Here is a 27,059-nt window from a genome sequence, read left to right as displayed (position 1 = left end):
AATTCATACAGTTGTTCACCTTGACTGTTACTGTAACCAACCTGCCTCGCTGTTCAAGGTGATCCTGAGATTTCTCCATGGAGTGAAGGACCTCCTTTACTTGTTACGTTGATCCACTTCAGCTTTCCCCACCTGCAGCATGCCCACCTTATCTTGGCCTTATAAAGAGTGACTAAGAGAAAACACACGCATCACACTCTGGAGTGAGGTCCAGGGAGTGACTTTTAGCTTTGACTGTAAAAGAGGATGTGAGAAGAGACAGTACATTAACACAAACCTGAAAGTGCCTCAAAAATCTTTGAGGAGGGACAGGAGAGAGGAGAAACATTAACGATATTAAGGTTTGTACCCTGAGTGAGGGAGGGAGGAAGTGAAATAAAAATCAGAGTCGAATAAAGGAAAGAAAAGTTCTGCTGAGGATCCCGGTCAGCACGGAGCTTCATCATGGCTGCCTTGAAGGAGAAGAGGACTTGTGGACAGCGATGTGAAGACTTTGGCCATTTTGTCTGGAACTCCGACAATGGGACGTTTATGGGGAGAACGCCAGAAAAATGGGGTAGGAGTTAAATAAAATTAACCTCTCTTGTGCAACATTAAATAAACCAATAAAAGGTATATCATTATTCAGTCATTTGTAAGGCTGTAGTGAGCATCATTTCTGCACTGTTGATGAAGGTTGACTAACATTTAGGTAACTGAAAAATGACAGAGAAAAACACAAGACTGACATTCAATCAATGCATGAGACAATGTCAACAAAAATCAAAAACTTTGGCAATCTGGTTTACATTTTTCTGTCCGTCTGATCCAACTGAGGTTGACCTTTAAAATATTCAGTGTTTGTTCAATGTTTAAACAAAATGAAACTCTCATATTCATTCAATTGTTTCAAATTTTAAAACAATACTCAGATTCCCTTATGAACGCTATTATTTTTTATATTCCATTACAAGTAAAAAAAAAATACAGCTTTAAAAATTGTACCTGAAAGTAAAAAAGGTAACCTTTACTTAAAGTTACACCTTAAGTACTCGTTATGCAACAGAAAGTCTCCTCTCAGTGTCTTATTAGTGCATTATTAGTACTATAGTTAAACTGTTAAAGTGTTAACAGCATTTTAATGTTGGAGCTGGTTGAGGTGGAGGTATTTTGAGCTACTTTATATGCTGCTAGGTAGGCAGTTTAATCTATATCGGTGCTTTTTTATTAAATTTATTGCCAAGTAGGTTTTCTCATATAGAAAGGACAGGAATTTGCTTCCTTGTTTTGAAAGAAAAACACAAGTACGACAAAAGTCAAGAATCATAAATAGAAAAAAGAAAAACGTAGTGTGTGGTGTCTAAGGAGCAGGATAACATTTTGTGTATGATATTTAATCCCGCAAAGTAACTTGTAACTGTAACTGGAAAATAAATACAGTGTTTAGGCTTCTTGGTTAAAAAATCATGCACCACATACTTTAGATGCACCTCTGTGTTTGTATATGTGTGAGTGCGTAAAGACAAGCACAGTATGTACTTGTGTGACCTTTTCTGTCCTTTCAGTATCACCTTAGTGATGTGTATGTCAGCAGCATGTGGACAGAGTGAGATAAGTCTGCTGCTGTGATAAGCTTTGCTTTTTTTGAGTCCTTACTCACCTTCTGTTTGATCTCACAGTCAGATTAAAGTGAGTTCATATCAACAGAGGACACCTTGACCTCTGAACGTGTGGACGCACACTCCAAACTCTCCTCTGTGTCATCATGAGTGTGTTCACATTAATTATAACTGCCTTGCTGGTGTGTACTGCAAATACACGAAGGATTATTTTGCTTGCTCCAGTCTGAAAACCTCAACACCATCTATGAAAAAAGCCTTAAAATGAGAGATGACCGTGTGTGATCATTACAAATTCTGTGTCAATCTCTTTCCTTCACAGTGTACATCAGTCTGTATTATGTGGCCTTCTACGTGGTGATGACGGCCCTGTTTTCTCTGGCCATCTGGACCCTCATGTACACCCTGGATCCGTACGCCCCGGACTACCAAGATCGATTAAAATCGCCGGGTAACGCAACAAAAATATAAAAAGGACAGTTACCGTGATGACTTCAATTAAAACTCAGCGGCTATTAACCAGCTCTCTGTTTGCTTGTCTGTTCAGGGGTAATGGTGTGGCCGGACACGTACGGAGAGGAAGACATCGAAATCTACTACAACACATCTAACAAGGACAGCTGGATGAAGATGGTCAAGAGTCTTAACAAGTTTTTGAACCGTCAGTATTTACTCACTCAGCTCTGTCTGGCAATCACCGGATATTTAAAGGGATAGTTCAGTTTTTCTGAAGCAGTACTTTTTGATAGCCAGCGTGTTACAACAGTAGATGGCAGTTGGCACGCCTTCAGTTTGGAGAAGCAGCAGGAGTCCCGCTGTAGGAAGCTGAGCAATGTACTGCCGTGGATAGGATCGAATTCATTTCAAAATGAATCAATCAAAATTATTTTCCAGTGGGAAACTGACATTACATAAGCAAAACATCGCTTTCTATCACTCAACCAGACTCCATTGGCAAAATCAGTCATTATACGTCACAGACCAAGAGAGTTGCTGACCCTGTCCATAGCAGTACATTCGCTGTGCTTCTGTGCTGGTGCTCCTCTCTGCTTCTCTAAAATGGAGCCGTGTCGACCCTCATTTACTGTGGGCAATATGCACAACTTTGGATAAATACTTCACACAACCTCAGCAAAACTGAACTATCCCTTTAACAATGTCAAGCTTGACAACTGGACGTCTAAATCTGTTGTTCTGTCTCTCTTCTTCAGCTTACAACGACACCGCGCAGCAGGGATGTCACTACCATAACTGCACTAAAGGAAAATACTTCATCCAGAAGACCTTCTCTGCCCCCGACCACACCAAGTGGTCGTGTCCCTTCATGAAAACCACGCTGGGACCTTGCTCAGGATTGGAGGACCCATCCTTTGGCTACAATTGCACCATGCCATGTGTCATCATCAAAATGAACAGGGTACATTTAACTCATAAATATCTGGGGTTTTGCTGTACCTAAAAAAATTAAAACATTACATAACCAATATATTTTTTGCCTCCGCAGATCATCGACTTTTTGCCTACTAATAACTCTGATATTCCCCTATATGTCAACTGCACTGTACTGGTAAGCAACCACTCAAAATACTGCATTTAAGAAAATGAGTCTGACAGAGTTAAAAGAATGAGTGGAGCAGCAGCAGCGGCAGTCCCATGGGCCAAACTGAAAAAACAACACCAGATCCTACATTTCCCAAAATGCAACTTTTGTCATTAGACCATTCTTGCCTGTTAAACACCTGTATCTTTCAAACTCAACAACAGCAGTTCTATATCACAGACTTTCTGCTATAAATTTGTAGTTTATATGCCATGGTTTATTTTCTCAGACATGACAAAACTCCTCCAGGGTCACATGAGACATTGTGCAACATGTTTTCTCAGTACTTGTGAAAAGCAAACTGATCTTCATAAGTAAAAATGGTGGAATGCCCCATTAAATATGATGAAATTCTGTGTATGTGTGTGTTTAGGATGGCGCAGCCAATGTGGCCAAAATCGAGTATTTTCCCACTGGAGGATTCCTGGATCTTTCTTACTTCCCTTACTACGGACGACTGGCACAGGTGAGTGAGGAGATCACACAAACACCAAAAAACACTTAACAACAAGATTAGATGATGTAATGAAGCAAAGCTGTGTGTCTGTGCAGTATTCGGGTCTTTTTATACATCCATGCCAAAAACTTAAGTGTAAAACAACTTGCAGTGATTTCATGGAGTCTCTGCTGGTTGCTCAGCAACCTCAGTGTAAAGTGTACTGTTAAAAACAGAAAAGAAAATTCAAAGACGTGACAGTAACCTACAGACTGCTTTGCCTCCTTCATCCTTTTCCTCAGCCTTATTACCTGAACCCGTTGGTGGCTGTCCGGTTCAGCCTGGTTGAAGAGAAGCACGCCAAGATCCAGTGCAGAGTCGTCTCTGACAAGATCAGCTACGAAAACTACCACGACCCCTACGAGGGAAAAGTTATCTTCTACCTCAAAGCAGTCAAATGAGAAACAGAACAGGAGGTCAACAGATATCCCATAATCATCACAAACAACTCACCTGTTTGTACCAAAGGTAGAGAAGTTGTCTATAGATCAATAATAACTATTTAATAACCTTTAAACCACGTGTGTTCAACTTAACCCAAAAAAAAATAGGCCCACTTGTAAATCTCTGTGCTATTTTGTTTGATTTTGTCATGCTTTGCTGAGTGATTCATTTGATTTTTAGGTTTTAACAAGTCTATTATTGTGATGCAACCTGATGCATGCTAACAAATATAACCTATGTCTGCATTTCTCCTCCTCCTGTCTTCATACTCACGAGAGTGAAAATCTGAGGATGTCAGAGGGAAACCACTAGATTTCTGAGGTGGATTTGGGACTTACATGTCCAGACTTACACTACAGTACATGTTCTTATGACATGACAAATGTGGCTAATGCATCATGAAAAAATCTTTCTAAATAAAAACTCATTCCACTTTTAGTTTGGTCCCAAGACTGTTTGATTTATTTTTTTAATTCACATAAAATCTGTTCAGGTCGAGTCTGTAGAGTATTTGTCACTGGCTACCCCCGCTAATAGGATGATGATGGTGATGAGGTTTCTCACAAATCTGCTGACTGCAGAGTTTGTTGGGAATCAGCTTACATAGTTCAGGTGTGCTCACATGTGCACATGCACACACACACACACACACACACACACACACACACACACACACACATAAACAAACACGTGTCGGCCAGACGTTTCCTTGAGAGATATTATTCTGCTGTGTGATTTAATAACTAATATGTTGATTGCATAGATTTACTCATTCACTAGAGTTTCTCTACTCTGGTTTCAGTGCAGAACTTCAGGAGCAGAAAGATAAAGGCAAATACAATGAAAGTAGAAGAAGTAGAAGATAAACATGAGCGGTCACTACACCTTAGTAGATGCTGTAGGTAAATTTATGAGACTGACACTGAGTGGGATCACATCACCAGCAGTAGGACAGGATTAAATGTAGAGGTCCACTGATTAATCAGTGATAATAGCATGTTTTAAAAAGCTGCCTTTCTAAACGGAGTGCAGACATAAAGCTGATAATAATATCAGCATTCTCACCTGAAATGAGTGAATTTGAGGGAAAATAATACCTGAAAAAATAAAAATTGTTCCCATATTTATTTATTTAGGCATTTATTACTTTGACTTCAGTTCAACAAGTATCCAGTTTCAAATTAAGTCAATGATTATTTAGCGATATATCAGCTGGTTAGTTAGTTACTGGCTTTTTCCTGCTCCAAACCATCATTATATTGGCTTTCCATCGGTCAACCTCTATTTTAGTGATCAGAAGAGCATTGATGTTGTTACATCTTATTAAGTCGACTTATTCAACACGATCTAGCAGCATTAGATTGTTGGAATTGCTTTTGTTTATGTTTGTCAGCTTTACTGCGATTAGACAACTCATTTTCATGTTTCTCCAGAGAAAGTACTGCTTTCTGAGAACAGGGTAATAAATACAGAGTAAAATCAAGTTGATATTTATTGTTTTTAATAAATAAATGAAACAATGAAACAACTTAAAAATACATGAACATTTTGATGAAAACAGCATTTCTTTGTGCCTGAAAGCGTCGGTCATGGTCACCAACAAGAAGAATGTAACTCCACTACAAAAAGTCAGGAAAAATATCCCTCTGTGTCAGCATCCTGCAGGAGAATGTAGAAAAAAAATTAAAACATACATAGAACATTTACATTGCACATCATGGAAGATAAGACAAAGATGTTTACAGTGTGAGATGTCACAGAGGAGCTCTATCACAGTGAGATTAAACTCCTCAAAGTCTTGTGTTTAGTGCAGAGCAGTGTTGAACAGGCACATAAGTTTGACATTCAATGGTAACTAGTGCAGTAACTACATTCTGATGAGACCTTTCTGTTCTCGTGAGCTTCTATCTAATATTTTCTTATCTTCATTTCTTACTTTTTTATAATATGTATTATAGCAGAGGTTACATAAATTTACCCAGAATGGAGAGCCTAAAGAAAGACGGTTACAGTCTTTGTAAAAGGAGTTATTATTGTGTTTAGGCTAACACTAATAGTGCCATCACAGCTAAATTCACAGTAGTACAATGATTAGAATAAACTACAAGTATCATTTAGTAAATACAGCAGATAGGAGGTTTGCACTTCAGTAAGAATCCAAATCTGCCATTTGCAGGATTTGCAAAAAACTTGAAGGTAAAAGTCAAAAACGGTAACATGAGGTGGTCAAATAGGGAAAATGGAGGCAATTTTCAATCATACAATAAGTCTTCCCTATTAAAAAAAAACAAACAAACATTTTACTCACACATGAAAAAAGAAACTTAACTTAAAGTGAAGACCACAGATTTGGTCCTCGTGATCGTTGAAAGGAAAAGAGACACTTGGAGTTGAAAGTGCAGAAACAACTGATGAAGATTAAACCAAATAATAATACCAACAACAAACATTTCAAATGGAAAACAAAATTGTTCATACAGATGGTGGAGAGTTTTTCTTCATATTAATGCCGAAGAAAGTGCATTAAACACGTCAGAACTGGAAGGATACCAAGTATTTGTGCTTCTCCACTGAACTGTCACGCAGATGTGCTTCCTATCAAGGATTGTTAATTTCTGCTGAAACAGTGGAGGGGTTCAGGTTTGCTGCAGTTTGATAGATATTATCTAAAGTGTTATACTGTTTCTAAATGTAATATGTCATAAAATTAGACATTATATGGTATCAGTAACTGAGGTAACAGTAGCTGATGACGATGATGATGATGATGATGATGATGAAGCAGTGGACCAAGTCTGTTATATCAAAAAGAGGAAGATTTGGTCCAACAGGCCGCGTCGTATTATTGTGTGCGTCAACATGAGAGCCAGATAAGACTCAACTTCTGCTTCTTGTGATGCCGGTGCCGGCTTTGTAAATCAGAGTTACATTCGAGAAACTTTTGGTCCTGAAGTCGGTCTGGTCATGTGACTGTTCTGCGTTCAGCCCGGGGGACCCATTTGTGTGTCGTGACTCTCCACAGAACTGGTGCCAGCAGCAAACTGAGGGTGGTGACACTGAGGACCAGCAGGTACACCTGAACAGAGAGACATGAAAAATACAGTCTGAGAAAATCTAATTGAAAACGATTTTTGGCCTTTAGCCTTCAGAAGGTCGTTTATGGATGTAATGACACATTTAGTAAAAGACGCGAGGAAAAGAACAGTTTGAAAGGTCAATTCACCCAAATTACAAGCGGTATCTAGCAACACAGACACAACCTCAGGTGCTCAGCAGTCCAGGGTCTCTGTTGTCATAGTTTGTGCTTCATAATGCACCACACATTGTGGATGGCAGCATATGTTGCTCCAAAATCTTCACAGTCTTCCTCATCCCACAACTGTCTAAAGAGTAAAATAACTAATTCGGTCATCACTGACCTCTCTGGAGATGATGCCAGCTCGACGTGCACGGCTGCCCAAGACGAAGGAGAATTCGCTGACCTGAGCGAGACCAGCTGAGACGATCCATCGAATGTGACGAGAGCCTGGAGGCAAGATGGCCGACAGCACCAGTACGGCCATCACGAACTGGGAGAAGATCGGGAGTGAAGTGGAGAAAGGTGGAAGTGAGAGTGTAGCAAAGATGAACCACAGAGGAGAAAAAAAGCACAAGAGAGAAACATGCTGTACCTTCATAATGACGAGCGTGAGTGTCAGCACCAGCAGGATGGTCAGTTCATACAGCACGAAAGTCGGGAACACGTGGAGACCTGCAGTGTCACACAAACACAAAAGATGGGTGGCTGCATCACTTCCAAACATTTTCAATACCTCAGTATCATGTTTGTGCCTATTTAGAGTATTTACACTTAAAAGCATAAACCCTTTATTTAACTGTATTCATATTTGCTTTTGTAATAAATTTGTCCCCCTAAAATTCACCAGTATTCTGAAAAATTACATACCCATTTTTAAAAATGATAAGTATCTGTTTAGCTAAAACAGTAACAAAAAGTTATATATTGTATTGAATTAATAAAGTTTGGTATCGCCCATCCTTAATACAAAAGTGCAACATGAAACTGACCGATAGAGGCAAAGAAGATGATGGCAAGGAAATCTCTGATGGGCTCGATGCATCCCATGACCTCCCCAGTAACCATGTGACCCTGCGTGGACAGCAAAGCTCCAGCCAGGAAACAGCCCAGCTCCATAGAAACATCCAAAAACTCTGTCACCTACAGAATCAGTCAGCAAGAGAAAAATCAGCAGCTTCTTTGCAGAAAGGAGGTCTTCTTCTAAAAGTAATGATTACAAGCTAAGTTTTTACCGTTAGCATGAAGAAGACAAAAGCTGCCATCCCCAGCACCAGGATCTCCTTGTTGCCTTTGCTCTCAGCATGCAGCTTCTTGTAATACGGGCCAATCAGGAACGATTTTAGTAACAAACACAGCAGCAGCACAGCAGCCAGAGAGACCAGGACCTGAGCCAGGAGGTACAACACACGCAGACTTCCAAACAGGAAGCTGTGGTTCACAAAGGGAACAACACATTTAAATAAGCCCTGTGTGTCTGGTTAGAAGAGGACGACAAACTAACAGACTGACTAACTGACCTGTCCAGGTCTCCGCTCTGTGCCTGGATCAGAGTCGGCATGACGGCGATGAAGAGGCCGAGCTGAACATCTTGCATCACCAACATCCCGAGGAGAACACTGCTGTAGTCCAGATCACCTGTCACACAGACACACACGCACATTATTGACTGTTGTCTACAGGGCTTCCTAATATTTTTTTATTTTAGGACAGCAGTATTACAAGACATTAGCACAAGGGCAGTCTGCATCCACATATTTTCACAAAATTTAAGAACTTTGCTCATTTTTGGAGAAATTTTGTGCGCAAAGAAGGGCTATGAAAAGTATGTCATGGGGATATTGGAAATAAAACAAAAAGAGGCTTGCAAGAGTAAAATATTAGAGGGTCATTCACCTCCACAAAATCTGGCCTTAAGGGCTTAACATATTTGACCCACTGAGTCATATTTTTCTGAGGGCAGAGAGAAAAAGTTATAACATAAATGTAATTCATTATTATTATTCCGTAAGTAACTAACGCCACAAGTGCTTTTTTTTTTTTTTTTACAAGTGGATATCAAAATACCAACCACAGTCATCAGGACGCCTTGCCTAAAAATCAACATTTCCTAAAAATAGTGTGGAAATTGTAAGGGGTCAATGGCAGTATGGGTCAGTGTGCTTTTTAGTGGTTTGTGAAACTCTGTTTAGAAAGTCCTTATCACTAAACACGTCCAGACCAACACAGTCTCCAACATTTGGCATCCCCTCTAATGTCTACAGTGCTTTTAATTCAAGTTCTGAACTAACTGCTATTTTCACAGTGCTTGACAAAGCATTGTTCAGTGGCCCCATGTCAGAAACAAACTGAAGTGAAGTAAAATAAAGGCAGTTTTCTCAAAGTTGAGATCTGCTTTGAGAGTAAATTATACTGTACAACTGAAGGGGAAACACAAACATACAGTTTTGGTCACAACCTGAACTTATTTGACACTATGATGCACATCTATGTTCATTTATGAGCACAGACATACTTACATACCTTCTTTGTCCCCTCTGCTCCCCCCTGCCAGGAAGCGGGACACCAGTGGAGTGCTGGACAGGGAGAGACATGTGGAGATGAAGACGGTCTGGGTGGGTCGAATACGCAGGAGCTGTCCCCACAGCAAACCGGCCCCCACCATCAGCAGACTCAGGTAGCACGAACCCTGGACTGATGTTTTCCAAACCTACACACATGTTATTTATACACAGTTAGCAATCCACTTTATAAGTTATTAACTAGGTGAAAGCAGCTATGAAACAGAAGAAAAAGTTATCAACAAGTACCTTTTTTGAGTCCTTGTGACTTCACTTTACTTACTATAGTCTCACACTGCTTGCAAAACAAACTCTGATGTAAATGAATATTGTTGTATAAGTCTACAGTTTACCTTTCGAAGGCGTTCAGGTGAGAACTCCAATCCCACCACAAAGAGAGTGAAGAACACACCCAACTCCCCCAGAGTCTCCACCTGCACCATCGACTGCAAGACACAGACAAAGACACTGACATGAACAACCTGCACGCAAAGTAAGACGAGGTACTGTTCTGATTCTGCAAGCATACAAACACACACCTTGATGCTGTTGAGGCCAGAAGGACCGAGCAGGACCCCACAGATGATGTATCCAAACATGGGAGGAAGACCGACCAGAGTGCAGATCCAACCACAGGGGAGCGACAACATCACCACCGACACCAAGTCCTGCACGTGTTGCGACATTTGGTAAGGTTTAACTCTAAGCATTATTAAGGATTCAAAGCAAAAGAATAAAGAGTTTCCACCGAGATCAGACCTGAGCAGGAAAAATAAACCAACCTTGATGAAGTGATGGTCGGCTCTCGGCATGGTGGAGTCTCGTGGTTTGGTCAGGACGTACTGGTTGTTCTGCGAGTCAATGAGCATGCTCAGTCCCAGGTCATCCTCCACTTCCTTCTGGCGGGACTTGTTCTTCCTCTTCCCTCCATTCTCCTCATCATCTTCCACTCTCAACACCGCCTCGACATTTACTCCTTTCATCTACACAGCAGCAAGTGAGGCACACTTTGATGCTTTGTTGAATAAGCAGGTGAATTTAATCACTTGATGGTGCATGTGTTACCTGTTTGTTGTTGTCGAAGGCGTGCTCCTCGATCTCCTCCTCCAGCCTGTCTGCTGCCTTCCTGACGTCCTCCAGGATCTCATCCAGCATGGACAGGGTCTTGTTCTGGGCTAAAGCGCTCTTCACAGCTTCCTGCTGGTGCTTCTCAGCAGCCACCAGCTCCACATACTCCTGCTCCTCCTGAGCGATGACAACAAAACAGACAGATTGAGACAGAGTGTGGATTCGCATGTGTTATACAGACAGAGAAGTATGTGTCAGTTAACACACTGAGAGAACTTAATACACTCACGGCACATGCGGCAGACAATTATACATGATATTATCCTTTGGGCAAAATGGTTAAAATCAATATCATATTTGTTATATATTGTAAAATATAATAATATGATGAAATGGTCCAAAGTCACACAAATATAACTTAAATTATTTATTTTTTAATTACTCGAGATAATTCATTCGGACAACAATCAAGTGTGGATTTTGTGTTACTGTTTTTCTCTGTGTACCTTTTTCTAAGTACTTAATTGAATTATGAATTGTTTTTGGATCATTCTGGGCAGTCTGGATGTTTAACCACACCTGCCAAGATGCAAGCAGGATCGAAACGTTGTCATTATTGAACTTTTGTGACATGGAATAAATGCGTGGCTAATTTACCGATGTGATGCGTGTGTAATGATGTGTTTTCTATTCCACATTTCTGTTTATTAGTGTTATTACATTTATTTAATCAAGCAAAAAAAGGAAAATATTTTCTGGTTCAAGCTCCTCAAATGTAAAGATCTGCTGCTTTTATGTGTTTCATATTGTATTAAATATTGCTGAGTTTGACTCTTGCTTGGACAAAAAAAGACATTATCTGAAGAATATTTGAGGCCATTTTACATTTTATAGACAAAACAATTAATTATCTAACCAAAAAAAAAGCCGTATGTTCATATATTCACATCATAAAGCACATTTTTCATACAAAAAAAATCATACAAATATGTTGATTTTCCTTATTTTAATAGTAAACTGAATATTCATGAGTTTTGAACCGACAGCCATGAAACTTAAAGACATCATCTCAGACTTTTTACAATTTTCTGACATTTTTAGACCAAACAACTGACAGATGATAATCTAGAAAATAATCAGCAGATTAATCAATGATGATAATAATGAGCAGTTGCTGCCCCACTCTGCTTCATATCAGAAACACTCAGTAGTGTTAGTTCACTTAGACGGACTCAATACAGTGTGAATCAGTCCAGCTCTCTCCTGCACTCTAATGTATGAAACACAGCTGATGACTGCTCACCTTTATTGCTGCCTCCCTGAGGGCCTCCAGCCTCTGCCTGCTGCTCTCCTTCATGTTCACCACATCCCTGTAGTCTCCCTGCAGCGCCCTCTGCAGGCTGTGAACCGCCTGGAACACCAGGTGTTCACTCTCATTCAGCTCCTTTTGGAAAACCTCCAGAGTGTGAACCTGAACACAGACAGGGAGACAGTAGTCTGTCATTAAACTGTAAAATATCTGAAATCCTCTTTTACTCAAGCTCTTTTACATCATTTTTTAATTTTGAAACAGTAGATGAAAGCGGTTTAGATTTCTTTATCAGTAAATGGGCATAATAAATAAGCAAAGCGGATCCAGATAAGACAGTGGAAATGGGAAGAAAATACAGCTAACAGCCACAAACAAATCACCACTTTATGATCCAAATGGAGCGCCTTTGCTCCATCTGTTCCATTTATTCTCAGCCTGGTACCTGGAAGTGCCTCTCAGGGTCTGAAAGGCCCCGGTCTCGTCCAACAGCATCAGCAGCAGCCGCCAGCTTCTTGACGACCACATTCTTCTGACGCAGGAGACCCACCAGCCGCTTGCAGTTGCTGGCCACCCAGCTGTGGCCATGCGGGGCCCCTTTAGTCCGATAAAGCTTTATGGCGTGCTGGGCCACCTGATCCTTCTGCACAGCGAGTGCCCCCGCCGTGCCGAGGCACAGCAGCCAGCATACAACCTGCATCCAAACCTCTGCTTCTGTCTTCACCTGAGGGTGGAGATCAATAAAGAGAAAGAGACCTGGGAAGGGAAAAAAGAAAGAACACGAAAGCAATGATGATGCAACAATGAACTGAGCTCACTAACAAGTATTGTCTGTGTATCAACACTCAGCAAATGTGCCACAGGTGGGAACTGAAGCGGCAGCTACTGCAGAGGACTGTTAGCCTCAACACATGGTGCGCACACCCCACCAGCTGAGCTATGGTGCCCCATTATGTGTGTAAGTTAAAGATGAAGATGATGGTACACAGTGACCTGGATTAGTTAGAAAAGTTATAAGTTAGGTAAAGCAATATTTTAGTGGTTTTAAAGAATATACTGATGCAGCGACAAGTCTAGAACAAAATCATTTTGTAATATAAAGCTTCAAACTATTTCATTATACTTGAACAGTAACATGAATCTCCACTGGGACACTTGTCTCAGCCAACCTTTCACTCAGATGCTACAACAAGTACAATAACAGTAATCCTACCCGACCCTTTGTAGTGTCCATGTTGTTTCCACTTCACAACTTAAAAGCTCATGAACACACCCGAGATGGAAGAATGACTTCCCAGCTCAGGAAATGGGTCCATCTGAGGAGCACACAAGGTCTAAGTCTCCAGTAGGAACATGTGGGTTTGGTGCTGAGAGCCACAGACAGACTGGAGAAGTACTGAGAGATGGACTAACACATTCTTTGTTTGTCAGGAAAATAAGAATTGACAGTCACACCCTTTAAAGCACAAACAGTGACAGCATTTGTCCTAAAATTTGATACAGATAATCCCCTTTTATGTGGGCTCCTCTGTGTCACTGTGCACTCTGTGGCTCTTACTAAAGTCATCTCAAGAGACACTTTAATCTGTGGCTGAAAAGCTGAAAGCAACAGCTGTGTGTGCACACCTGCGGCCTGTCCTATTCACTGCTTTGTGTAGTTAACGGCACCTTGTCATGCTGTGTTAAGAGCGCTGGACTTGACTGAGCATGTCACATATACAGTGCAAATTCCAGTAGCGCTCACTGATCTGCCTACACCTAATGTGATGCTGCATTTCTGTCTATTCTTAAAATACAAACTGTGTCAAATTAAGAAACTACTTTACTGCCCTCTCCTATCAGGACATCGTGTGCTTGCTCACACATTAATATATTACTATAACGACAAACTAATGACTGAATGCATTCAACTCACTCCCAAGCTGGACCGCACCTTTGTGAGCATGAGTCAAGCTGAGCGATGTTTACTTTCCAGATGGCTCTGTCCTTCTTGCTACAACTGGACTGCAGTCACTCTGCTACTGCTGCGAGAAATCAAAAGCACAATAACATTCATGGTAACGCTTTACAATGAAGGTAAAAATCACATAATTATTACTTAACTAATACATGATTCATGATTTAATGCATGAATTAATGCAGGATGTATCACAGAATTCTGTTGCTCACCACTAACAAATGACCACGTCACTATGACTAGTTCACACTGCGCACCAGTTAAGGAATAATTCACAGTTACTTCTAAGTAATTATTTAAGAAAAAGTAAAAACTTTCTGATTTCAGCTTCTTAAGTGTGAATACTTTCTTCATTCCTCTGTGACAGTAAAGTGAATATCTTTGGGTTGTAAGTAAAACAAGACATTTGAGGATGTCATCTTGGCTTTGGGAAACACTGTTTGACATTTTTCACCATTTTCAGACATTTTAAAACAAACTACTATTAATTGAGGAAATAATCGACTGATGAATCGATGATGAAAATAATCGCTAGTTGCAGCCCTAAGGAGGAGAACAAGTCTGCACCCATAACTCTACAAAAGTTTACAAAAAATGCAATTACACTAAACAGATAGTAAAAAGTAGGGCTTGCATAATTTCAGTATGTTTAAGAGGCGCTGGCTTATTTACACAATATTATTATATCCGTATTATTAACAAGATATAAATATTTAATTGTTTAGATATATCAGTTCTCATAGGTACCTTAATGATGATGATGATTTCTTGAATCATCATAAGTTATGTATTAGTTAAAGGGAACATTTGGCACTTTTCATGTGGATGTCCAATCAGTGTTGATGGTAAACGTCAACTGAAACAATAAATTCCGGATGACATGCTATACTGACAGAGAAAGCAGAGTTCTCCTGCTACAATAGCTGTTGTTCTTGATGCATCCAGTGATGTCATAGTGTTGTCACAGTGATGTAGTTCATTTTAAGGAAGAACGACAGGCAATTTCAGATTTGTAGTCTCCGCCTCTGAAAGGACAGCCAGGGGGCATGCTACTTAAAAATTTGTTTCAGCCAATAAAGTGGTAAGGTGGTATAACACAGCAACATGGGCGTGTGTAAGTGTGTACACATTGCATCCTGGTACATGATAGCACTGCTGCTATGGCTTTGTGAGCAGGAGAAATCAGCTTCCTTGGTAAATATAACACGCATTGAGAAATTTATTGCTTCAACTGACTACATTTAACATCAACACTGACTGAACATCCACATGAAACATGCTGAATTTTCCCTTTAACATTCCTTAACTGAAAATGAGTGAACCAAATTAAATCATAGAGACTTGATCATTTGTGCATGGTGAGCAACAGGACGTCATGATACAGCCTGCATTAATTCATGCAGCGACTTGTCAGTCATGCATTAGTTAAACATTGCATAACTATAAGATTTGCACGTTTATGGTAAAGGGTTACTGCATTCACACACTCAGGTGGGTTAATTTATTTAATTTCACCGTGCTTCATAAAATGATCATTACATTTGTTTGTATGTTAGAAGTTAATCTGAAAAGTAACAAGAAACTATAGAAAAGAAAAAGACATGCAGAGGTGTAAAAAGTCAAAGTTTTGACTGGTTGTCGCATTTTGTTACCAAATACTACGAGGTTATTCTATACAGATGCATGTACATGTTTCTATTGGAAATACACAAACATGTACCAAACATGCAAGTAGGAAACAAATTAAGTCACCCCTGTAATGAAAAAGAGCCAAGAGTAATGTCATACAAAACTGAAAACACACCCCAGGCATGAATGATGTCTCAGACACACCAGGAAACATTACGGGGCGGTCAAATTATGGATATGTTCAATGTCCCAAATACAGATTACTCCATTATTTACACTGAGGACATTAAGGGAAACAGATATATAAAGAAATGCTACAACTACCTGTGAAATATGTGCACTGTCCTGGCTCTCAAATCCACTCCACGACTGCAGGAGAGGCTGAAGAAGAAGAAGGGAACAATCATGCTGTTGTACCACACCACCACCACCACTAACACCCCTCCTCCTCCCCTGCCACATAGCTGAAGCCAGCGTCGATGCAGGCAGGCGTTCACCAATTTACTTGGCGAACCAAATTCATGTTTACCTCGACCTCGAACCGGTCGCCAACATTATTTCTGCTAGCAAGGGGATGCTAACGTTACTTCTTCGTCCAGGTAGGCACAGTGCTATTTCTAAAATCTCTTTGGCAAATAGGACAGTTTAAGTGTGTATAAAGTTCAACCTGTTTCCTCTTCTGGAGCTGTAAGTAAAGCTAAGTTAGCCCTGAAATTCCTCGGAGCTGTCAGACCAGCTCCAGCCAGCTGAGTCCACATACTCCCATGACACAACTTTGCTAGCTAATATTAGCTAAATATATGTCGTGTACTTTAATACCAGCAACTTTTCGGTAAACGGCTAAACAAAACATGCCATAAAGTGACGTTTACACAAACTACAGGTAAAATCGAACAATTACAGCATTGTTTTCTGATTTCTAATCGCATCGGCGTAACTTTGATGAATTTTTAGATTACTTCCGAAACATCGGTCGTGTTTACAAGGGAACCCCAGACACGCCCAGAATCTCGCGAGGGTGATTATTATTAGCTGCTCAAATCATGACACGTCCCTAACACTAAAAAAACATATTTGTCCCGAAACTTAGCTAGATTTTATCTACGGCGTTGTCACGTTGGAAAACGTATCTAATTTATAAGATATGCGCAATGAAGGAACAACGCTTACAATTCTCGCGAGAGTTTCGCAAATCAAAGGTTCTCTGTTAGACACTACCAGAAACGACTTTATCAGCTTTGATATGGGAGTTGTAGTTTTAATATGTTTTCTCAGCTCAGTTTTCAGCTGTGTCAAGTGTAGTCAAGTTGTGACCGCCGTTAAGCTGTTAAATCTACTTGTACTTATTTTACCTGTTGCTCAACGCTGTAGAATTTATTTAAAAACAACAACAACGCAGCTAAAATAAATTCACTGATGAGTTTCGTCGATTGTTTTGCTCAAAACCTGTATTTAGTAACTCAGGCAGTTTGCTGTAAAGTTAGTGTGGCCTGAGTTATAATATGTTCGTATAGATATATTTTACAAGACGTACTTTGAGAATAATTAGTATTTTTTTCTGTTAATGCAGAAACTAAGCTAAAGGTGCTAAAAACACAGGGCCAGTGGGATTACAGCACTACAGAACTACATTTCCCTTGACGCAGGAGCTCCTACAGTAGCGCAGTAAACTGTTTTTAGATTAGAACCTCAGACCCGCGAATGATCTCGCGAGAGTGATCATTTTAACCCAAATCATGAGCTTTTCTTATCCCTACAGAAGTGTCTTTTTTGTTTCTAAACATGAATTGTGCTTAACTACAGTAGTGTCACATTTTAAAACATGTTAAGTTCGTAGAATGAAGAGAGAATGCGTTCAAATATCGCGATAATTTCAGAAATCTAGGGTTCCCCTTTTACAAACGAGAACGGCCGTTCTCGTCGCACATGCGCACCAGGGGTAATTGGATATCAAGTGGGCCAAAACAGCGTGTGATAAAATGGTAGGTAAGATTAAAAACGAGAAACCGGGGCAATTTTTTAGCTCCGCTAAACAAGTCCCAAACCCGCTAACGGCTGTCATTGACGTTCAGAGGACACACCGATGCGAGGGATCGGAGTGTCCTCAGCCAAGTGTCGCATTGTCAGGGTGATGTGTGTCGGGAATATGAGGGAAATGGAAGGTCAGTTGTTGGTATTTTGAGATCGGACACCCGCACTTACCCGCGGCACGTACCTTTCCCTTTTTGGTAACTCGCCTGTGCTGCTGCTGCCGCCGCCCCGGGTCAGGAGAGAGCCTGCAGGATCAAACGTCCCCTCCCCGGGAAAACTGGGTCGCCAAAACACTGGCCTGTCATGGTGAATTTGCTGTTTGATCATCGGGTGGGTCAGGTCCGCAGTTCTGCAAAAACGTGCAATCCTCCCGATGATGACCGTGTACATTAAATTAACCCGAAGAGGCATTTTGCAAACTAACGGATCATTGTGGTGGTGCATTTGGAAGTGATTGTCTTTTGCACTTATACAAGGCTGTTGAACGCATGGTATGAGTCTTAGTTTTTTTTTTAATTGTATGCAAGTAAACCAGTGTAACCCACGTCAAATATTTTTAGATACAGTATGAGAACTAGTTTCCAGTCAGGGGCGTTTAATAGAATTCAGATCCATGCACTGTTATTCAAATGTTCAGAAAGTTTAGGCTGTGTGTTGCATGTGTAAATGTTAATGCTGATGAACAGCATCAACTCCACATGCATGTCTCTGCATCAGATTTACCCAAGACTGGATTATCAACAGGGCACTTGTCCCAGTTCCCCAGACTGTCAAGGGTCTTGAAGGCTCTGCAGAGAGCAGTTAGTGATAACATGATAAATTACTGATTTGTTTGGTCATATGCAGTACTGGTGTAAGAAAATACAGATATACTTCAGTATAGCCATATTTTTTTTTTTTGCGATTCATGCAAAGATTTGTGGCAGTGGTTCATTTTGTGTTGTTTTAAAATCCATGATTGCTAAATAGCAGAGTTCTTATCAATCCTCACTGCTCCGATTATTTAAAAAAGCAAAAAGCATATGGGGTTGTGTTCAGACAGTTTTCCTTAAATTGCCAGTATAAGATCAAAGAACCTTTGATTTTATGAATTATGCTTTTTTTTCTGCAAAAAAGCATAATGACCACATCAAAATCCTTAGTAAGGAATAAATTTGTTACTCATTAGAAATTCCAGATTCTGTAAAATTGCACATTTTGTTAATTTCTTAAGTCTTTTCTGCAGCGTCTTGTCCTTTACATTCTCAGTGTATGTGCGCTGGTGGCTTCAAGTCTCTACATCACACTTCTATAAGCAGCAAATTGGACCAGGATTGACTTCCAAATTATTTGTGATGTCCCAAATCATGCTCGTAGGCCCGTGCTTAAAAATCAGATTTTCAATGAACACAGAGAGGCTTTCCACTTTCAGCAGAGGAATATGTCAAACTCTGCACATACATCATTCAGCACAGTGAAGCTCAAACTTCCAACAGTAGAAACAAGAGGAAAAACTTTTTTTTGAGTGGTGGGAGACTTAAACAAATTATCAAAAACGGCAGTATTCAGAATATTCAGATACAGCTGGTTTCTCTGCGAGGGCCCCCGAACAGGTTCCTCCAGCTCTGCATTTATCTGCGTGCCTGCCTGTTTGTCTTCCAGCACAAGTTGAAGTCATCGCAGAAGGACAAGGTTCGGCAGTTCATGTCCTTCACACAGGCTGGGGAGAGGACAGCTGTGTACTGCCTGACACAGAATGACTGGAAACTAGAAGTCGCCACAGACAATTACTTCCAGAATCCAGACCTCTACTACAAAGAATCCATGAAAACCTCAGTGGACCGCAAGAAGCTGGAGCAGCTCTACAACAGATACAAAGGCAAGTGTTTCAAAACTAATATTTACATCGGCACAGCCAGCTCGTCTTTCCTGCTGGCACAGTTTTGCTTACCCTCGGCTGTCTCTGCAGACCCCCAGGATGAGAACAAAATAGGCATTGATGGGATCCAGCAGTTCTGTGATGACCTGACCCTGGACCCGGCGAGCATGAGCATACTTGTCGTGGCATGGAAGTTCAGAGCGGCCACGCAGTGCGAGTTCAGCAGGAAAGAGTTCCTGGACGGCATGGCTGAGCTAGGGTGAGCAACACCAATACTGCAATATACAATATCTGATCAGAGATGCCACACATCAATGACATGTTTATTATGTGTTTGTATGAGCATAAATATTGAATCTTGTGTTAAACTCACCACTACTCATAAGAACAGGATCCATGTGTGTTTTTGTGAATGTCTCCTCCAGCTGTGACAGTCCTGAGAAACTCAAGGCGATCCTTCCCAGACTAGAGCAGGAGCTGAAAGACACGGGGAAGTTCAAAGACTTTTACCAGTTTACCTTCAATTTTGCCAAGAACCCCGGCCAGAAAGGTTTGGGTAAGAAGATTTAGAACATAAGATCATGTACAAAAAAGAGAATCTTGTCACTTTTCACCAAAAAAATACAGATAATATATTTTCAAAGGTGCAGATCAGTTTAAACTAAACATCACCTAGATTTGTTTTGTTAAAAAAAATGTGAATATAAAATATTTGCATGTCTTCTTCTGCTTTGTGTCATAGACCTGGAGATGGCTGTCGCTTACTGGAATCTAGTTCTCACAGGTCGCTTCAAGTTTTTGGATCTCTGGAACCGCTTCCTGCTGGTAAGAGAGGACATTTTCATTACACCTGTTTTCAGCCTGTTCATTTTAATCTGCGGCATATTTTGTCCATCTCATTTGCATACTGCAGACGGAGAACCAATCAAACCAAAAAGAAACACCTAATAGACTGTTGAACTGATTTTCAATGCGCAGGGATTTCTAATATTGTAATCTTTGACTCTCACTCCTTTCTTGTTACTATGCTGCATTCAGGAGCATCACAAGCGCTCAATCCCCAAGGACACGTGGAATCTCCTCCTGGACTTTGGCAATATGATCGCAGACGACATGTCAAACTATGATGAGGAAGGTGAGATTATTAAAGCCTCTACAGGATAAAGGCTATTCCAGAGTTTATGTTATATACCAGATTTCCGGCCATATCAAAGAACTACTGTACGTATGTTTTAAATAGCCATATATGATGAAGTGCTACTTGTACTGTCTGTTTCAGTGCTGGAACGCATCTAAGAGCCACGTATGCATACACGTGACACTTAAGCTGTGGCTCATTTCAGGCCATTTTCACTATTACTACGATGGAAAGTTTACATACATTAGTCAACTCTCTCTCTGTTGCAACTGCATCACACTTTTCTGATACAAAAGAGAAAGAAGGCTCTCACTGAAAAAGCTGTACTCTATCACAGTGGCGCCTTATCTCTCTAGTGATAATTTGATCTTCAAGTGCTTAACATAATGGATAACGCAAACTGTAAATATTCTGTTTCTGTTGGAGAAAAAAAAAGTGTTGGAGTGCTGTTCTGGTGCACAGGCATGTCCACGTCTAATTTAAACCCTGACACAGTCATGACACAGTCCATGTTTATACATTTCAGTTGTTAATTCCATGATGAAAGATGAACACTGAGTGGTCACTTATAGTTGCAGGCTGATAATTCAGTCAGGCACTCTGATTAACTCGGCCGACAGCAAATGCCATGTCAGAGGGAGGTTTAACAAATCTCTATGTAGGTTAATGTGATAAATTGGTCCAGCATTTGACACTTAATCAAATTTACTTTAAATTGCATCATGATATTCTTAGTAAACTAAAAACACAGTTATTGATTTGCACCAAGCTGACAGTTCTCAGTAACAGAACAGTGCTTCTACATATGTGCCCATACAAAGTTCTTCTTAGTCTCTGTATACTCTGTGTGATGCTGGTGTTTTTTGTTGGATTATAAAAAGATTTTCAACCTTTTGCTTTTATTATAATATGTATGGCGCACTCTGCAGAATAAAGGAGAAACACAGTAGGTTAGAACCCAGTCTGCTTAGTTTTAGGCCAGCAGGGGGCAGCTGTGAATGTGCCCCAACCACCACTTTGTTGGATCTTTGCCGCAATGAATCAAGTCATTACACTGAGATGTATTCAGTGTTTTTTCTCAGACATTTAATATCTCAGGATAAACCCTTTTGGGATGTACCATCTCATTTTCAAGGGGATCCCAAACAAACACTTACAAATGGAAAACAAGACAGAGCAAGATGCAAGAATATAGAACACAGCAATGACAAAACAAATGACCAGCAAGCAATCAAAGAACAAACTAAATAGCAAAACAAAAAAGAATAAAGACAGGAGTTACAGCCTTAGACTAGTCATAATCAATCAAAAGAAGAAAAATGATTTATCTATAAATAAAGGAACAGTGATTGCATTACTGAGAACACTAAGGACATTTGTTTGAAGATGAGAAAACAAAACATTTTTAAATAAGAAAAATCAACCAACATCTGTAGATACACTGGGTACCATAACAAGGAGCAGATCAGAGCTTTTAAGTGAATAATTTGATGAGGTATCTTAGCATATCTTTAGCATATTAATCAATGAAAGTTTAAAAATATGATTGATGACTTAAAATTTAAGTGATATTCGATCATATGTGTATAATGTGTAGGACTCTATGACTTTATATACATTTCAGCGGCTATGCAACGCTGTCGGAGAATATGCAACATGTTGCTCTGGACATACAGCTTTGATTTTGAGGGAAGAAAACTCATTTGGTATTGTTTTGCTCAAGAAAAATTAGTATGCTTTCTAAATTACTGTAAATCAACTGATTGATTGTTAATGTTACCAATGACAGATTAAGGACTGACAGTTTGCAACCCTAAATTTGAACAAGAAATACTTTCAGACAATAAGGACAGTTAAAGTTAAAAATAAACTGATACCAGTGAAACTGATTTTTTTTCTCTCTCTCCTCAGGAGCATGGCCCGTCCTCATAGATGACTTTGTGGAGTTTGCTCGGCCGATCGTGACAGGGAGTAAGCGCAACATGACATAGTGTTTTGTTCTAGTGTCATACAGCGGATGAAGTTTGTGTCTCTCCCAATTTTCTTTTTTTGAATGAGGATTTTTATACAAATGAGCCAAAAAGAGACTTCTCCTTCTCAATAAGCCTGTCTGCAGCTTGTCGTTAGGATTGTTCTTCCAACTGCGTAAAGATGCCTTGGCTGCGGAACGACCTGGAGCACCAGATCAGAGAAGGATGGCAGGAGGGGAATCAACAAGGAAGAGAAAGATGATGGTTTTTTTGTCGTCTGCTGGCGAGGACAGACTTTGTAATTGCAATATGGAAACGATGGGTACCCTAAAACTCATCACCAGTGGGTGTGGCTTCAAACTGATGCTGCTGCTGTGGACTTGGCTCACTAACCTGCACCCTTGGCACAATGAGGAGGGACAGTGACGGTGAAGCTTCAGCACACGCAGAGGATTTATGTTGTAGATGCAGTAGGGTCGATTGCGAATGGAAGAGTACGTTAAAATCTGCATGTTTGTGTCAGCTGGTGTGAAGCAGTGACATGTTGAGGATGTGGAGGAGGAAACTAAATAATCTACATTATTTTCACTGAGATTTGCGAATGTGTAGCTCTCTAACAATCACACCGAGAGCAGAGAGAGTGTGCTTGCTCATCATTGTATGCGTGTGTGTGAGCGAAAGTGTGTGTTTTGGGGGGTTTAAACATATTGCCTCTTTTACAATACAATGCTAAGTATTATCATTTGGTTTTATTATAATTAGAAATTAAGAAATTATGATTCACCTTACCTGAACGACAGTGAGAATTGGACAGAGCAGCATGCTTTTTGGGCTCAGCACCAGCAGAATCTCTGTTGTTACAGTTGTAAAATACTGTAGCCACAGAATAAGAATAGACTCAGTTTTAGACAAATGAAAATGTATATCTGAGAAAACAGGTAATGACATTTATAATCCTGATTAGTACATATGAAGCATTTAGGATCCTCATTTTTACAGTGCTACTGCATTACATGTTTGGTTGACTTTAGTTTTGCGGTGTGTAAACTGCTGTACACAAAGAGAAACTGACAGGCACGTTGACTGTTTTATATTATCCAGGTGACATAGATGACTTGCCAACTCTACAATCTGCACTGATTTAACACTTTTTCTGTTGTAGGTTTTATTTATCTGGCAGCAGCACTGTATACATCTACAGATCTACTCAGTTTACACGACAGTACGTTCACTCACATTCTTTAACATAAACATCTACATCCCAGCCAGGAGTATTTTAACTGTTTGTTTACACTGTTTTAAGTTTTAGTCTGTTGCTTTTCATGGATTAGCAGCTGCAGGGTGATGATGGCATGTTTAAGTACCATAGAACAAATACTGAGACAACTTTAAGAGCATTGCTTGCACTGCCATCTAGTGGCGCCTGTGCAGTATAGCATTTCTCTCAGGGATAGTTCATATGATTTGAACCGAGGTTGTATTAAGTACTTATTGAAAGTCAGCGTATTACCCACAGTAGATGCTGGTTGACACGGCAACAATTTGAAGCAGAGAGGGGTACCAGCAGGGACATTAAGAAATGTACAATTCTGGACAGAGTCAGCAACAAAACAACTAAAAAAAGGCCCACCTTGGAAAATCAGTGTCAGTGTAAGTGTATGCCTTTTTTTAGAATATTTCCCTTGCTTTACTTCGCCATCAGACAGCATTTTCTGATGTGAAATTGCCCTCATATAAGCCAAATATTGCCCTCTCCAAAGCCACCAGACTCCATTGTCAAAATTAGTAATTTTACGTCGCACAACACAATGATCTACCACTGCATAATTTTGTTAGTTTATGTTATTGTGTGACTTGGGTTAATATAAACTAAATGTTAAAAACCCAGAAATCGCACAGTAACAAAAACAAACTAACCAACCAGGGTAGTGGTAGACCAGCAACTCTATTGTTCTGTAAGGTAAAAGAAAAGAGTCTGGAGCCTTCGGAGAGAGCGGTATTTGTCTTATTTAACAGCGGTTTCCTGTCCAAAAAGGCCGTCTGATGGCAAAGTAAAGCAGGGAAAAGATTATTTTTTTGAACAGTTATTTTTACTGTGCATCGACAGTATAAAATATTAAGGCAGGAGCTCACTTTTTAACACCCACCCACTGCCTTGCCTCAACCTCAACAGCAAACAGAACAAGACACATGAAAAGAAAATACAATAAAATACGGGGAAAGGATAAGAAAAAAAGTTGCAAACAAATAAGTAATAATTTAAAAATAATAAAAGGACTCAGTCATCTTATTTGTCAGGCATGATATCTAGAGTGTCTATGATGGATAAAAATGGTCTCCATAAAATATGTGTGGCTAAAATATGTTTTGTTGCTGACCCTGTCCACAGCAGTACATAACTTAGCTTCCAGTGGATAAGAACCTCATACAACCACACTTCAAATAATCTGAACTATCCCTTTCATGTACTGTAATGCTACGTCACAGCTGGATGTGGTCTAAAGTATTTGAGAACTGACTTAACCCAGCTGTGATAATGGATGTGGTCAGAAGACCTGAGCCTTTTAACCCGCAGAGGTCAGGGAAGCAATGATTTTCCTCCACGCAAGATTTAATGTTACTCTATACGTGTAATTATAAACACTAAACAACTCTGTGTTTGCTGAATGCTGTGTGACAGAAGGTAGAGCTCAGGTACCAGTCGTCCCCTCCAGTCCAGTGAGCAGCAGACGGCTCCAGTATTTGCCATGTTTTCTGGTCTAAACAGCAACCAATTATGCTATCATGTTCAGCCACCTGTTGTCACCATTATAAAACTTCTGTTTTGAAATAAGGGTGGATTATTTCTCTACCCTGTCACCATCTAACTACTGGGGAAATAATTTTCCTTTGTTTTTCTCGAATTGCGTTCTCATATTTATGTAACAGAGGTCAGACACAAACTGTGGTGCATGAGGTTTAAGAGTTTGAGGCAGATCAGGATGGGGTTTATTATGATTTCAGTCCCAGATTGAATGCACATTAGTGGCAAAGAATCCAGCTTCATGACTGTTAAACAGTCACCGTACGAGCTGGTAAGTGTGTCATGTTGTTCATCTTTGTAACTAATTAAGTTAGATATGTGTTGGTGCAATTAAATATCCCATATAGTGTTTCTGACTGTTGCAACAGCGAGATGGTGTAAAAGCTTCTTCTGACATCGTCTGTGCGGTTCAGGAGCAAGAAAATGTGACATCTTTCAGTATTCAGTTTGATAATATGGTACATTTGGTACGTTTTTATTTGTCAAACATGTGGTCAACTGTTTCTAATCATTCAGATCATTCTTATCAAAACAGTATTATTTTTGCTGGCAAGAAAACAGGTATTTACAGAAGATTATGTTTTGTCACAGAAGCATACCGAACATTGTTTTCTTTAGGAAAGTTGTCAATAAAGCATGTTGTTTTTAACAATTTTGCAAAATATGTTCTTCTTTCCTCCAAATTTTGTGTTGTGCTTTGGGCTGCAAAAACAATAGAAACACTGTATTATCAAAATCATAGTATGGACAAGTGCAATACCCAAATCCCAGGAGCTGCAGTTTTTTTTTATTAAAATAAAATGTGTCACAACACACCATTATAAATGAAGCATTGTGGTGCCTCAGAGATGCTTCAGATAACAAATCATGTTCTCCAGATGTAAGGGAACATTCTTCTTTGGGACAGACCTCAGCAAAAATCACATAATCATCATTTTTTATATTTTTCTCAAGTGAAAATGACAATAACTCATATCGAAATGTCTGTCAAAATAATTGAAATATGATGTTGCATATCATTTTCTCTTTTTTTTTGCCTAAGATAGAGTAGGGTGCTCCTATAGTTCAGTTGGTAGAGCATTCACCCCATGTACTGAGGCTGTTGGTCCTCTGTAGCGGTCGCTGGTTTGATTCCCGCCTGTGGCCCATTTGCTGCATGTCATTCCCCCTCTCTCTACCCCCTTTCCTGTCATATCTTCAGCTGTCCCTGTCCAAATAAAGGCAAAAGACTGAAAAATCTTAAAAAAAAACAAAAAAACAAAAAACAAGCAGCAAAGAGTCCTGGGCTGAAATCAAATGGTCAGAATGGTTTTTAGTTTCATTTAATTTTTAATTTTTATTTTTATTTTTTGGTTTCAGTTAGCATTCAGACTAGGTTTACTTTTCTTTTTATTAGTTTATTATAATAATAATAATAATAATAATTATTATTATTATTATTAGTAGTAGTAGTAGTAGTAGTAGTATATGAGAGATATATGTCAGGGGCATAATTTTTGGAGGTGGGGGCATTTTTGCCTT

General features: G+C 39.8%; 3 protein-coding genes across 9 annotated transcripts; 2 read left to right on the top strand and 1 right to left on the bottom strand.

Moving 5' to 3' along the window:
* Positions 1–208: 208 nt before the first annotated feature.
* Positions 209–4,474, top strand: LOC146332777 (potassium-transporting ATPase subunit beta-like). The gene is made up of 7 exons (XM_084723958.1): positions 209–556; positions 1,921–2,049; positions 2,146–2,259; positions 2,810–3,015; positions 3,103–3,165; positions 3,572–3,664; positions 3,937–4,474. Exons 1-7 carry the CDS (start codon positions 445–447, stop codon positions 4,093–4,095), a joined length of 876 nt encoding a protein of 291 aa, XP_084580084.1. The 5' UTR covers positions 209–444; the 3' UTR covers positions 4,096–4,474.
* A 2,403-nt stretch (positions 4,475–6,877) lies between these two features.
* slc9d1 (solute carrier family 9 member D1) lies at positions 6,878–14,182 on the bottom strand. 2 transcript variants are annotated; one of them, XM_084715239.1, is made up of 14 exons: positions 14,068–14,182; positions 12,598–12,908; positions 12,147–12,314; positions 10,841–11,020; positions 10,558–10,758; positions 10,315–10,443; positions 10,129–10,221; positions 9,738–9,924; positions 8,735–8,852; positions 8,450–8,645; positions 8,207–8,357; positions 7,810–7,889; positions 7,558–7,707; positions 6,878–7,214 (listed from the first exon to the last, which is right to left on the bottom strand). In XM_084715239.1, exons 2-14 carry the CDS (start codon positions 12,850–12,852, stop codon positions 7,101–7,103), a joined length of 2,022 nt encoding a protein of 673 aa, XP_084571365.1. In that variant the 5' UTR covers positions 12,853–12,908; positions 14,068–14,182; the 3' UTR covers positions 6,878–7,100. The 2 variants fall into 2 exon arrangements, with proteins under 2 accessions (XP_084571365.1, XP_084571357.1); XM_084715231.1 differs by having other exon boundaries at positions 14,086–14,182.
* A 1,994-nt stretch (positions 14,183–16,176) lies between these two features.
* On the top strand, positions 16,177–24,096 carry dcun1d2b (DCN1, defective in cullin neddylation 1, domain containing 2b). 6 transcript variants are annotated; one of them, XM_084715290.1, is made up of 7 exons: positions 16,177–16,337; positions 19,411–19,627; positions 19,718–19,886; positions 20,053–20,183; positions 20,370–20,452; positions 20,666–20,762; positions 22,677–24,096. In XM_084715290.1, the coding sequence occupies exons 2-7, from the start codon at positions 19,453–19,455 to the stop codon at positions 22,754–22,756; spliced, it is 735 nt and encodes a 244-aa protein (XP_084571416.1). In that variant the 5' UTR covers positions 16,177–16,337; positions 19,411–19,452; the 3' UTR covers positions 22,757–24,096. The 6 variants fall into 6 exon arrangements, with proteins under 6 accessions (XP_084571416.1, XP_084571393.1, XP_084571401.1 ...); XM_084715267.1 differs by lacking the exon at positions 16,177–16,337 and adding an exon at positions 17,647–17,720; XM_084715275.1 differs by lacking the exon at positions 16,177–16,337 and adding an exon at positions 17,743–18,075.
* The last annotated feature ends 2,963 nt before the right edge of the window (positions 24,097–27,059 follow it).

The sequence above is a fragment of the Lutjanus erythropterus genome, chromosome 1 (assembly GCF_056507025.1).
Source record: "Lutjanus erythropterus isolate fLutEry1 chromosome 1, fLutEry1.hap2, whole genome shotgun sequence".
Lineage (NCBI taxonomy): Eukaryota > Metazoa > Chordata > Actinopteri > Lutjaniformes > Lutjanidae > Lutjanus > Lutjanus erythropterus.
Note: the sequence above shows the minus strand (reverse complement) of the source record. Positions and strands in the feature narration are given on the sequence as shown.